This window comes from Engystomops pustulosus, chromosome 4, assembly GCF_040894005.1.
Source record: "Engystomops pustulosus chromosome 4, aEngPut4.maternal, whole genome shotgun sequence".
Classification (NCBI taxonomy): Eukaryota; Metazoa; Chordata; class Amphibia; order Anura; family Leptodactylidae; genus Engystomops; species Engystomops pustulosus.
The window spans coordinates 134112000-134126508 of NC_092414.1; the positions used below are offsets into that span (position 1 = coordinate 134112000).

At 45.4% G+C, this 14509-nt stretch overlaps 1 protein-coding gene across 4 annotated transcripts in view; it reads left to right on the forward strand.

Annotated features, from left to right (window-relative positions):
• The first annotated feature begins 12061 nt into the window (after positions 1-12061).
• The window catches only part of FLNC (filamin C), a 44919-nt gene continuing 42471 nt past the window's right edge, over positions 12062-14509 (forward strand). For all 4 annotated transcript variants that reach the window (XM_072147537.1, XM_072147538.1, XM_072147539.1 and 1 more), the window contains exon 1: positions 12062-12924. In XM_072147537.1, coding sequence (XP_072003638.1) covers positions 12573-12924 — 352 coding nt within the window. In that variant the 5' untranslated portion in view covers positions 12062-12572. The remainder of the gene's footprint in view (positions 12925-14509) is intronic.

The following is a 14509-nucleotide window of genomic DNA, read 5'->3' on the forward strand; positions in this document are numbered from 1 at the left end:
TATTTTCTTTTCATGTGGTAGTGTATTAAGTAGTAACTGTAGTACATAGTATCACATATTTTTTTAAATGCTTTCTTATTTAGCTAATTTAAAAAAAACCTGAAAATTAGGTGTACATATTTATCCAGCCGCCTGTGTTCTGATACCCCTAAGTACATTTGAGAGTAATCTGTTGCTTTCTTTAGTCACCTAATTAGTGAGTATAAGTGTGCATCTCTTTGTAATGAATTCTTACTATAACGACAGCCATTTTGTGTAGGCATTAGATGTTTGTTAGAAAATAGAGATGAGCAAACATACTTGTTCGAGCATTAGCGTACTCGAAACTGCTCGTTGCTCGGACGAGTATTTCACCAGCTCGAGAAAATGCAATCTCCCGCCGTTTTGCGTTTTGGCGGCCAGAAACAGAGCCAATCACAAGCCAGGAGACTCTGCACTCCACCCAGCATGACGTGGTACCCTTACACGTCGATGGCAGTGGTTGGCTGGCCAGATCAGGTGACCCTGGAATAGACTAGCCCCTGCCTGCGCTGCTCGGATCATTCTGTGTCTGGATGCCGCTAGGGAGAGAGCTGCTGCTGGTCAGGGAAAGCGTTAGGCTGTTCTATTAGAATAGTGTTAGGCAGGAGTGATTCTACAAGAACCCAACAGCCCTTCTTAGGGCTACAATAACGTTTTATTTAACTTTTTTTTGTTTGCTTGTGGCTGGGCTTGCTGGCATTAGTAGTGCAGCTAGTACCATATTGTGAGGAATTTGCAGGGAGACTTGCTACCGTTGTGTTTAGCTCTTAGTGACACGCATATCCACCTCAAACACCGAAGTGGGACAATTTATTAGGGGTTTGATTAGAATTAGGCAGAGTCTGCTGATTTATTTTTTTTTTACCATTATTTCTTTTTATAGCTCAAAGTCATATTGCAAAGCAGTGTGCTTTCACTGTAGGCTAGAAAATAGCCATAGGAGAACCCCAACGGCTTACTTAGGCCTACAATAGCGTTATATTTTCCTTTCTTTTGTTTGCTTGTGGCTGGGCTTGCTGGCATTAGTAGTGCAGCTAGTACCATATTGTGAGGAATTTGCTGGGATACTTGCGACCGTTGTGCTTAGCTCTTAGTGACACGCATATCCACCTCAAACACCGAAGTGGGACAATTTATTAGGGGTTTGATTAGAATTAGGCAGAGTCTGCTGATTTATTTTTTTTTACCTTTATTTCTTTTTATAGCTCAAAGTCATCAGGCACAGCACAAAATCCAGTTGTGTGCTGTCAGTGTAGGTTAGAAACTAGCCATAGCAATAGGATAGCATTGTTTTGTTTAAAAAAAATAAATAAAAAACACAAAAAAAAAAATTTTAAGTTTACACTTTAATTTGGAAAATGTTTAACCCGAGGGCTAGGGGTAGAGGGCGTGGACATGGGCGTCCAACTACTGCAGGGGTCAGAGGCCGTGGTCCTGGGCGGGGTGAGACACCACCTGCTGATGAGGGAGCAGGGGAACGACGCAGAGCTACACTCCCTAGGTTCATCATGTCTCAAGTTACTGGGACTCGTGGTAGAGCAATGTTGAGGCCAGAACAGTGCGAAGAGGTGATGTCGTGGATTGCGGACAATGCTTCTAGCCATTTGTCCACCAGTCAGTCTTCCACGCAGTCCACCCATGTCACCGAAATCAGCACTCCTCCACCTCAGCCTCCTTCCCCCCAGTCTGCCCCCTCCCAGGAAAATTTGGCATTTGAACCGGCATACTCTGAGGAACTGTTTTCTGGACCCTTCCCAGAGTCACAAACCACTTGTCCGGTTGCTGCTGAGCAATTTTCCGATGCCCAGGTTTTCCAACGGTCGCAGTCTGTGGGTGATGATGGCATTATTGACGTAGTGGAAGAAGTGTGTAAAGAGGTGTCGGACGATGAGGAGACACGGTTGTCAGACAGTGGTGAAGTTGTTGTCAGGACAGGAAGTCCGAGGGGGGAGCAGACTGAGGGATCGGAGGATGATGAGGCGACAGACCCAAGCTGGGTTGATAGGCCGGGTGAACACAGTGCTTCTGAGACGGAGGCGAGTCCTATAGCAGAACAGGTTGGAAGAGGCAGTGGTGGGGCCAGACGGAGAGGCAGGGCCAGAGCTGGTGCATCAGCGCCAAATGTTGCCCGTAGTGAAGCTCCCGTGGCGAGGGCTAGATTTTCAGAAGTCTGGAGGTTCTTTAAAGAAACACCAAATGACCGACGGACTGTGGTGTGCAACCTTTGCCAAACGAGGATCAGCAGGGGTTCCACCACTACTAGCTTAACTACCACCAGTATGCGCAGGCATATGAATGCTAAACACCCCACTCAATGGCACCAAGCCCGTTCACCTCCGGCCGGGCACACCACTGCTCCTTCCCCTGTGTCATCTGCTAGTCAGCCCCCTGCCCAGGACCACGGCCCAAACACCTCCCGTGCGAAAACCCCATCTTCGCCTCCACGATCCTCCACAGCATCCACCAGCGTTCAGCTCTCCATACCCCAGACGCTGGAGCGCAAAAGGAAGTATAGCGCAACCCACCCACACGCCCAAGCCCTCAACGTCCACATCTCCAAGTTGCTTAGCCTGGAGATGCTGCCCTATAGGCTGGTAGAGACCGAGGCCTTTCGAAACCTCATGGCGGCGGCCGCCCCTCGGTATTCGGTCCCCAGCCGCCACTACTTTTCCCGATGTGCCGTCCCAGCCCTGCACAAGCACGTGTCAGAGAACATCATCCGTGCCCTGACCAATGCCGTTTCTGACAACGTCCACCTGACCACGGACATGTGGACGAGTGCTCCCGGGCAGGGCCACTATATATCGCTGACGGCACATTGGGTTAACTTGGTGGAGGCTGGGACCGAGTCTGACGCTGGGGCTGCTCATATACTGCTGACGCCGAGGATTGCGGGGCCTACCTCGGTCCAGGTCTCAAAGGCCTACTATGCCTCCTCCTCCTCCCACCCCTCCTCCACCTCCTCCTCCGAACTACCATCCGTGGGCACGGCGCCATCAGTCGGTAGCTCTAGGCACAGCAGCAGTGCCGTTGCTAAGCGACAGCAGGCGGTGCTCAAACTGCTGAGCCTAGGCGATAAAAGACACACCGCCCAAGAGCTATTACAGGGCATCACGGCGCAGACTGATCTGTGGCTGGCACCGCTGAACCTGAAGCCAGGCATGGTTGTGTGTGACAACGGCCGTAACCTGGTGGCGGCTCTGCAACTCGGCAGACTGACACATGTGCCATGCCTGGCCCATGTGTTAAATCTGATAGTTCAGCGTTTCCTCAAGACATACCCCAATCTGTCAGATTTGCTCACGAAGGTGCGCCGCATCTGTGCGCATTTCAGGAAGTCCAGCACAGATGCTGCCACTCTCAGGGCAGCGCAGCGCCGCCTCCAACTGCCCGCTCACCGACTGTTGTGCGACGTGCCCACGAGGTGGAATTCAACACTGACCATGTTATCCAGAGTTTACCAGCAGCGCCGAGCCATTGTAGACTGCCAGATGTCAACTTCCACCAGAACTGGTAGTCAGGTCAGTCAGCTTCCTCAAGTCTACAATGAGGAGTGGACGTGGATGTCTGATATCTGTCAGGTGCTGAGTAACTTTGAGGAGTCAACACAGATGGTCAGTGGCGATGCCGCCATCATCAGCCTCACCATCCCGCTGCTTGGCCTGTTGAAAAACTCTCTGGTCAGCATGAAGTCGGAAGCTTTGCGCTCGTCACAAGAGACGGGGGAAGAAGATTCCCTTGTTGATAGCCAAAGCACCCTTAGGTCTGTTTCTCAGCGCATATCGGAGGAGGTGGAGGTGGAGGAGGATGAGGAGGAAGAGGAGGAGAATGTTGGCGAGACACAAGAGGGGACCATTGTTGAGTCCTTCACTGTTCAGCGTGTATGGGCAGAAGAAGAGGAGTTGGAGGAGTTGGAGGAGGAGGAAATGGACAGTCAGGCCAGTGATGGGAGTGAATTCTTACGCGTTGGTACTCTGGCGCATATGGCAGATTTCATGCTAGGCTGCCTATCCCGTGACCCTCGCGTTCAAAGAATTTATTCCAGCACCGATTACTGGGTGTTCACTCTCCTGGACCCACGGTACAAGCAAAATCTTTCCACTCTCATCCCTGGAGAGGAAAGGAGTGTGAGAATGCATGAATACCAGCAGGCCCTGGTGCACAAGCTGAAACAGTATTTCCCTTCTGACAGCGCTAGCGGCAGAGTGCGTAGTTCTGCGGGACAAGTAGCGAGGGAGAGTAGGCGAGCAGGCAGCTTGTCCAGCACTGGCAAGGGTACGCTTTACAAGGCTTTTGCCAGCTTTATGTCACCCCAGCAAGACACTGTCACCTGTCCCCAGTCTCGGCAGAGTAGGGCTGATCTTTACAGAAAGATGGTGAGGGAGTACGTAGCTGACCATACCATCGTCCTAAATGATCACACAGCTCCCTACAACTACTGGGTTTCAAAGAACCAACTAACATAGTTTTAACTGCAGCACCTTTAATCTACTACTAGTTCACTGCCTCCATACATGGCCGCCTTATCAAACGTGCTGTGTCAGACAGAATTTTGGGTTGTTTTCATGGCTTCCACAACAAACTTGTTAACTTTGTCGCCACCCTGCTGTGTAATCCTCAAAATATACTGGCAAACTTTTACCATTTACGGATATTATTTCAGCGCTTCTTGCGCATCTGTTTACATTCCCCTCACCCGCCATATTCCAAACTTATAAGAACGCTACTACACTTAACTTGGTGCAGGCTGGGACCGAGTCTGACCCTGGGGCTGGTCATATACTGCCGACGCAGAGGATTGCGGGGCCTACCTCGGTCCAGGTGTTTCAGGCCTACTATGCCTACTCCGTGGGCATGGCGCCATCAGTCGGTAGCTCTAGGCACAGCAGCAGTGCCGTCGCTAAGCGACAGCAAGCGGTGCTCAAACTGCTGAGCCTAGGTGATAAAAGGCACACCGCCCAAGAGCTATTACAGGGCATTCCGCATCAAACTTGTTAACTTTGTCGCCACCGTGCTGTGTAAGCCACAAAATATACTGGAAAACTTTTTTCATTTACGGATATTATTTCAGCGCTTCTTGCGCAAATGTTTATATTCCCCTCACCCGCCATATCCCAAACTTATAAGAACGCTACTACACTTGATCTTATACAAAAGGTTCTTAGAAGTGCTGTTTGGGGAGTAGCCTAGAGACATGGGCTTGGATTGGCAAAAGCTCGCCTGGCAGCGGAGCGCCAGCTCCATGCCAAGATCCAACTAACATAGTTTTAACTGCAGCACCTTTAATCTACTACTAGTTCACTGCCTCCATACATGGTCCCCTTATCAAACGAGCTGTGCCAGGCAGAATTTTGGATTGTTTTCATGGCTTCCATGTTAACTTTGTCGCCACCCTGCTGTGTAATCCACAAAATATACTGGCAAACTTTTATCATGTACCGATATTATTTGAGCGCTTCTTGCTCACCTCCTTTGGTTCCTCTCTGCCACCCATTGGTTTGAAGCCTGAGTCCATTTAGGGTATGTTGCCATGCCACTCTCTAGCCTGCCGCTGCTGCCGCTGCCTCTGCATGCCGTCCCCTATAGTGTCAGGGTCAATTATTGGATGTTTTAGATGCTATCTAGCCTCATTCGGTCACTCTGTCATGGCCATGCTGTTGCCCATAATTTTGGCATAATGGTGCGATTAAACAGCCTCAGAGGCATCCATGCTTGTTGCCCCTGCTGTTTCCTGTCCATTTCCGTGGTGTTTCCATCCTTTTCTGAGGTTCCCAGGTGTTTGGCCAAGCTTCCCTGTGCAGAGCCTTGGTCCCCTTGAAAAATGCTCGAGTCTCCCATTGACTTCAATGGGGCTCGTTACTCGAAACGAGCACTCGAGCATCGGGAAAAGTTCGTCTCGAATAACGAGTACCCGAGCATTTTAGTGCTCGCTCATCTCTAGTCAGGACCAGATCCATCATATTGGCTTGGTGTGAAAATAAAGCAATGCATTCAGCGTACTCCCATGTAGTATAAAATGCATACATCGTGCTGCCATGTAGTATAAAATGAATACAGCATACTGCCATATAGTATAAAACAGATACAGCGTGACGCCATGTGGTATAAAATAGATATAGCGTTTCGCCATGTAGTATAAAATGCATACAGCGTGCCGCCATGTTGTATAAAATGCATATTATAAATGCATATATATATATATATATATATATATATATATATATACACTCACCGGCCACTTTATTAGGTACACCTGTCCAACTGCTCGTTAACACTTAATTTCTAATCAGCCAATCACATGGCGGCAACTCAGTGCATTTAGGCATGTAGACATGGTCAAGACAATCTCCTGCAGTTCAAACCGAGCATCAGTATGGGGAAGAAAGGTGATTTGAGTGCCTTTGAACGTGGCATGGTTGTTGGTGCCAGAAGGGCTGGTCTGAGTATTTCAGAAACTGCTGATCTACTGGGATTTTCACGCACAACCATCTCTAGGGTTTACAGAGAATGGTCCGAAAAAGAAAAAACATCCAGTGAGCGGCAGTTCTGTGGGCGGAAATGCCTTGTTGATGCCAGAGGTCAGAGGAGAATGGGCAGACTGGTTTGAGCTGATAGAAAGGCAACAGTGACTCAAATCGCCACCCGTTACAACCAAGGTAGGCAGAAGAGCATCTCAGAACGCACAGTACGTCTAACGTAATAAAGTGGCCGGTGAGTGTATATATATATATATATATACATACACACACATATATATATGCATATATATATATATATATATATATATATATATATATATATATACACACACACAAATGCACTCACCGGCCACTTTATTAGGTACACCATGCTAGTAACGGGTTGGACCCCCTTTTGCCTTCAGAACTGCCTCAATTCTTCGTGGCATAGATTCAACAAGGTGCTGGAAGCATTCCTCAGAGATTTTGGTCCATATTGACATGATGGCATCACACAGTTGCCGCAGATTTGTCGGCTGCACATCCATGATGCGAATCTCCCGTTCCACCACATCCCAAAGATGCTCTATTGGATTGAGATCTGGTGACTGTGGAGGCCATTTGAGTACAGTGAACTCATTGTCATGTTCAAGAAACCAGTCTGAGATGATTCCAGCTTTATGACATGGCGCATTATCCTGCTGAAAGTAGCCATCAGATGTTGGGTACATTGTGGTCATAAAGGGATGGACATGGTCAGCAACAATACTCAGGTAGGCTGTGGCGTTGCAACAATGCTCAATTGGTACCAAGGGGCCCAAAGAGTGCCAAGAAAATATTCCCCACACCAGGACACCACCACCACCAGCCTGAACCGTTGATACAAGGCAGGATGGATCCATGCTTTCATGTTGTTGACGCCAAATTCTGACCCTAGCATCCGAATGTCGCAGCAGAAATCGAGACTCATCAGACCAGGCAACGTTTTTCCAATCTTCTACTGTCCAATTTCGATGAGCTTGTGCAAATTGTAGCCTCCGTTTCCTGTTCTTAGCTGAAAGGAGTGGCACCCGGTGTGGTCTTCTGCTGCTGTAGCCCATCTACCTCAAAGTTCAACGTACTGTGCATTCAGAGATGCTCTTCTGCCTACCTTGGTTGTAACGGGTGGCGATTTGAGTCACTGTTGCCTTTCTATCAGCTTGAACCAGTCTGCCCATTCTCCTCTGACCTCTGGCATCAACAAGGCATTTCCGCCCACAGAACTGCCGCTCACTGGATGTTTTTTATTTTTCGGACCATTCTCTGTAAACCCTAGAGATGGTTGTGCATGAAAATCCCAGTAGATCAGCAGTTTCTGAAATACTCAGACAAGCCCTTCTGGCAACAACAACCATGCCACGTTCATAGGCACTCAAATCACCTTTCTTCCCCATACTGATGCTCGGTTTGAACTGCAGGAGATTGTCTTGACCATGTCTACATGCCTAAATGCACTGAGTTGCAGCCATGTGATTAGAAATTAAGCATTAACGAGCAGTTGGACAGGTGTACCTAATAAAGTGGCCGGTGAGTGTATATATACACATATAAAAAATACAAAATATAAATAAATAATAAAGACAAAAATAATAAAGTTACTTGCTCTTTTTGTGTCAGCACTGGTGGGTGGCTGAGTCCATGGGCGGCGGGCTGTGTGGCTGAATCGCCGGGCGGGTGGCTGTATTGGCAGGCGGCGGTCCAGGTCGCAGAATCGGCGGGTCGGGTCGCGTAATTGGCAAGCGGCTAGCCCAGTGGCTCAGTGGGCCAGCAGGGCGCCAGAATTTACAGCCGACTGGGTGGCAGAGTCTGCGGGCAGCCGAATCGGCGTGCCAGGTGGCCGGTTGGTTGAATTGGCAAGCGGCAGGCCCAGTGGCTGAGTTGGCGGCCAGCTGGGTGGCTGAGCCAGCGGGCCAGGTAGCAGAATTGCCAGGCGGCCGGTCGGATGGCAGTGTCTGCGGGCGGCCGAATCGGCGGGCCAGGAGGCTGAATTGGCCGGCGACTGGCAGGTGGCTGAGGCAGCGGGCAGGATGGCTGAGTTGGAGGGCTGGGTGGCTGAGCCAGTGGGCCGGATGGCTGAGTAGGCGCTGCTGCATGATGTCGTCCCCTAGTCCAGCAGGAGGCGCCGCCTGAGGTGAAGTTCTCAACTCGCCTCATGGCAGGTGTGCCCCTGTTCACTCTGGAGGAGCTGCTGAGATTCAGAGCTCGGGTGGGAGATTCCTTCAGTAGGATAACTACTCATGACTTCCCCAAACATGGAAGTGGAATAAAAAAAAAATTAAAGCAAGCCATAAGAAGTTTCTGTTTCAGTCTGAAAACAGTTAGTTAGCGGACACAGCAAGCATATGGAAGGCAGTGCTATGGTAGGATGAGACAACAATACACATCACCCTGAACAAACCATCCGCCATGCAGTGGAGATGTTTTTCTTCAGCAGGAACAGGGAAACTACCCGATGAGAAGTTGATGAGATGGAGCTAAATGGAGGGTAATTGTGGAGGAAAACCTGTTACTTCCACGTGTTCTGTTAAAATTGTATTTACACTGAAGTTATGTAAACAAAATGTTAATGTAATGTATATGCTTTGTGAAGGCAACATACGGATCCAGCTGGAGAGGCTGCAGAAGACTTCATATTGTGAGGTATGTTAATGTTTGCATAGGAGAGCGACCCTAAAGGTGTGGACACATGTGCTGCTAGCATTGTGTTTACAAACGCAACACTAGTTCATAAACGCAACGCTACCGCCACGGGCTGGCTTTGGTCGGATCGTATATGCTTTTCCAGTGAGACGTATATGATTTGTAACCAGCACCCGGTGTTTTATTTTGTTGAAATGCAAGGTACTGGGTGCTGGTTACTGATCGCATGCGTTTCACTGGAAACACATATGTGATCAGGCCAGGCCAATGCTAGCTGCATGTGTGACCGCACCCTAAAGATAAAGCCAATGCTACAACAGTATGGTTTATTCCATTGCATTATTATTATTTTAGTTATATTAGTTATTATTTGCTTTATACCTCAAAAATACTTGATACATGATACTCAGTGTTTCTCTATCGATACATTTGTGGCTGTAACATATAAAAATAAGGAAAACTTCAAGGGGTATGAATACTTTTGCAACTCACTGTATATGTTAACTGATAAACACACATTAATTGGGTTGTATATTTGACCACTGACCATCTCTTTTTTCTGAAAGATAATGTGATACAACACTTTCCTTGGCTCATATATCTGTATACGCTTCCCCGTTTTTGCTGACATCTGGTTTGTGAAAATGGTGAATGGGAATCCTAAGTCCAGAGGACATCCCCATTCAGCTGGACACAGTTAATTCCCAGCATTCCCAGACAGATAGTGAGCTACATTAACATGTTCATCAGCTCTGTTTAACTGTGGAAACATTTTGTGAGTCAGTGTTCTTCCCTTTGACACTTCACAAAGTGAAGTCACCAATATTGTGCCTCAGCAGCAATGACTGTCTTTCTATCTGGAGAATTCTTACTAAGGAGAATATGCTGGAACATAGTAACTCATGCAAAGACCTTACCAGTAACTGGAAGAGTGACTATAGAATACTGTGCAGATCTACAAATCCACAATGACAAAGCCAATTTCTATGTGTGTTTTATTTAATAGAATAGTCAGAGTGACACAAGTTGTGTCAAAATAACATTCTGCTTCCTAAACTCTGCAAAAGAGAGCAAATTGAATCCATTTTCTAAAAAATTTTTATTAAAAGTTACATTAAAGTAACACCAGATACCAAGATACGGGCTTCTCTGCAGTCCCATTGACTTTGGGCTTTTGTATATAAGATGGCCGCTGATGGCTGGTTCACGCAGCAGCATTTTATTTAATAAATTATTTGATTCCATTCCCTTATAAAGAATGGCTGGACCATTATATAAGCTCTTATCCCTCTTGTGTCACCACCACTTCCTCACTCCTATTGTTCCATATGACTTATTGTACTTTGTAATTTCTGTCTTATTTTATTTGTATATGCCCCCTATGGAAACAAAAAGTACAAGTACTTGGTCAAACTGCAGCTGAAAAAGACTTGGGGGTATTGGTGGATGGTAGATTTAATTTTAGTAACCAGAGCCAGGCGGCTGCTGCTAAAGCAAATAAAATTATGGGATGTATCAAGAGAGGAATAGATTCTCATGATAAAGACATAGTTTTGCCCTTATACAAATCCCTGGTCAGACCACACATGGAATATTGTGTACAGTTTTGGGCAGCAGTGTATAAAAAGTATATAGTAGAGCTGGAACGGGTGCAGAGGAGAGCAACCAGGATTATTAGGGGAATGGGGGGATTAGAATACAATGACAGATTACAAAATTTGGGATTATTCAGTTTAGAAAAAAGACGACTGAGGGGAGACCTCATTACAATGTACAAATACCTGAACGGAGAGTACAAGGATCTCTCTTTTTATACCTAGGCCTGTGACCAGGACAAGGGGACATCCTCTACGCCTAGAGGAGATGCGATTTTACCATCAACATAGACAAAGCTTCTTTACTGTAAGAGCAGTGAGACTATGGAACTCTCAGGTTGTTATGGCGGACTCTATGTACATGTTCAATTTCTGGAGAGAAATATCACGGCTTATGGGAAATAAACATTTGTTCAATTCTTAAAGGTTGGACTTGATGGACTTTTTCCAGCCTTATATACTATGATACTATGATTTGTAAAGCACTATAGATTATGATGGTGCTATATAAATAAAGATTATTATTATCTAGCACCTCCGGAACGATCAACACATTGAAACCTGTCTCCTGGACGACACTGTATTACCTAAAACTGGAGCTCATTTGTCTTAGATGCACAGTTTTGATGATGTTTAGTATAGATGCCATTCTGCTTGGTGTGGTGTTCAATGACCATTGATAGTGTTATAATACAATTACAGTTGTGAGTTTTTGGAGAGGTCTTCCTTTTTTCACAGCAGAATCACTCTTTGTCAGTAGTGTAAAATGTTCCTATATAAAGTATATAAGCCCATTTGTATCATTGTGTGAAATGTATTAAGGGTTTTCTACTGATTTCTTTGACTGCAGCCTTTCTTAGCTATAAATCTATTTTAATATATTCCCCATATACTGGCATATAGTGCTGACATATTAATGGCAATATACTTGGGGGTGGTGATTCATTTGGGGAGGTGGTGGTCTCCGTTGCATTACATCTGCTGCTTTTGTTAACTTGTGTTGTAAGATCCTGTCCCTCACCCCCCTCTCTTCACAGGCAGAGCTCACTGACATGGGGTATCTAAAAATACTGAGAAGTTACAAGCAGTTGGAGCATGGTCCATGTGAACCAATCACAAGTCCTGCTATCCATAGCACCCAATCCAGCCCCTGCTCATTATCTCACTGGGGATTAGAAAATACTCATCTTAGTTGTATATGGTCATGGCTAAGGCATTCCTGGGAGTCCATGCCTCTGACGTTTGGGGGGAGGGAAGTTAAGAGGGGTCTAAAGAGGGAGGGGGAATCAGTTTTCTTTAAAACCATCTCCCTCCAGTACTCCACACTTTCAAACAAGTTGCTAAATCCTTCTTCTCTCAGCTGTCAGCTGTCTCTCCTGCTCTCTCTTCCTGTTTGCTGGGACATCTCCATCTCTTGGGTCAGCTTTTCTGCTACGTTTTTTTGCCAGCTCTACCACAGTTCTGCTTTATTTATCTATGCACCTCTGTTTTTCTACAAAGAAAGGATTCCCTGAAAGGAAACAGAAGACAGGAAGGCGTAGAAAGGTGGAAGTCTATTGCACTGTGATAACTTTCACAAAGCCTTCCAGCTAACAAAAGGGGGCGTGAAAGGGTTAATCAGAACTTGCCAAGAAACGTCTCACTGTTTCCAACAAGAGGACGAATAATAAGGGAACTAATTTGATTGTTGAGCTCTGTTTCAGCAGTTTGAACTCAATTTCACAGTGTGGGTTTGGATCCAGCAGTTTTACACCCTCTCTTTTCTCCACCCTTGTTGATCCCCATATAAAAAGCAGAAAGCTGCAAATAAAAAGTCATCATGAGCACTAACGATTACTACGACCAACAGCAGTTCTACCAAGGTGAGGAAGCAGATGAGATGCCGGCTACAGAAAAGGATCTGGCAGAAGATGCCCCCTGGAAGAAGATCCAGCAGAACACCTTCACAAGGTGGTGCAATGAACATCTCAAATGTATGAACAAGCGAATAGGGGACCTTCAGAAAGACCTAAGTGATGGCCTCAAACTCATAGCCCTGTTAGAGGTACTGAGTCAGAAGAAGATGTACAGAAAATACCACTCTAGACCAAATTTCAGGCAGATGAAGCTGGAGAATGTCTCAGTGGCGTTGGAATTCCTGGACAGAGAACATATCAAGCTGGTATCTATAGGTAAAAATCAGTGGCCATTAACATGTCTTTTACTAACATGTTGTTAGATATTGTGTGACAATTGACACTTAACAAAACAATGACACGTTTAGAGGCTTTTAAAAAATTGGTACACTGTATCCAAGGGTCACTGTTGTTTTGCTATAGTAGTAAGCAGCAACAAAATATTGTTCTCTCCATTTATCTATGTGTGTGCCATAGTCTTTATATAACATGGTAGGCATAAAGCTAATTTAATTTGGTAAAGATGCATAAGTTTATAGAGCCAGTCACATACAGACACTGGAGTGGGAGATTAAGATTAGTGGACCAGTCAATGTGCCACCTAGAATTCCTAGGCTTACATGCATAAAGTATCCTAAGAAGGCTCAGGAGTACTGAAGAATATGATACCAACGACTAAATAATGTGAGCTAGTCGGTGATGTCACATTCATTATTGGTGTATACGTTTTTAGGTATAAATCCTAATTTCCTTTAAAAATGCTGTCATTTTTTTTTCAATTTCATTTCACTCCCTAATGATTCTGTATCACAATGGAAAGCACCATTTTCCTTTGCTGGAATAAAGAGATATTGCAGGATATTTATGGATCACCAATCCTTTGGCCACTTTTGCTTCACTGGCCTATGACGTCAGGTCCGTTTGTAACATGGCTTGCTTGAAGCCACGTACCAAATGAATGGGACTGAACAACAATATGAATCACAGCAACAGTACAATGGATGGCAACGGTTATGGTAGGGAAGTGAGGAGGACACACACTGTACTACAGTCACTTCAAACCAATGCTCATCATTGTAATCATTAAGAAAAAAACTGGTATACTCCTTTAAGCTGTTCAGAGATACTTGGTATCAACTGTGACAAAATACTACATTTTAATGAATTTTATTATTTTAAATAAGTATATTTTACTGTATGCACAAAATTTTAGGCAGTACTGCTAGCCATTCTTTGTGTAATATGGCTGATAACAGAGGACAATAACTAGACAGTTACCAGTTAATGTATATTCTAGATTAAATCCTCTTGATGTTGAGTTGAGTAGTTGTGCACAAAAGTTTATTTCTTGTGGGAGCTATAATGCAGGCCCTGTTTCTTGTTAGCAGTTTTTACAGAGTTGATACAAGTAAAGTATGGTTGAACAAATTCTCTTATGGCTAGAGAGAAGAGGACAAACCAAGGACTTATGCCTAAGGGTGTTGTTCTTCTATACTACAAAAAGGCCCAGCTGAACTGAGATTTCTCTATTAGAATAATAGAATTTAATTTTCTGAAATCTTTTCTGGCTGGTGCCATATGAAAAGTCACATGTTACCTAAATACTTCTGATTCTTCATGAACTATGAATTTTGGAGCATTTTTATTCAAATATCTGTTTTGCGATGTTCCTCTGCTGTTACTTCTAGAAATTTATGAAAAAAGAGTTTGAACAGCTTGGGTCTATCCCGATCCAATCTAACATTTACTGAGAGTGTCAGACTGTGCGTACAGAGTGACAGAGGAGACACGGCACGCCTTATTGTAATACAATTAGGTAAAAATGCACCAATATCCAAATCAGGTTATGCTTACCTTGACC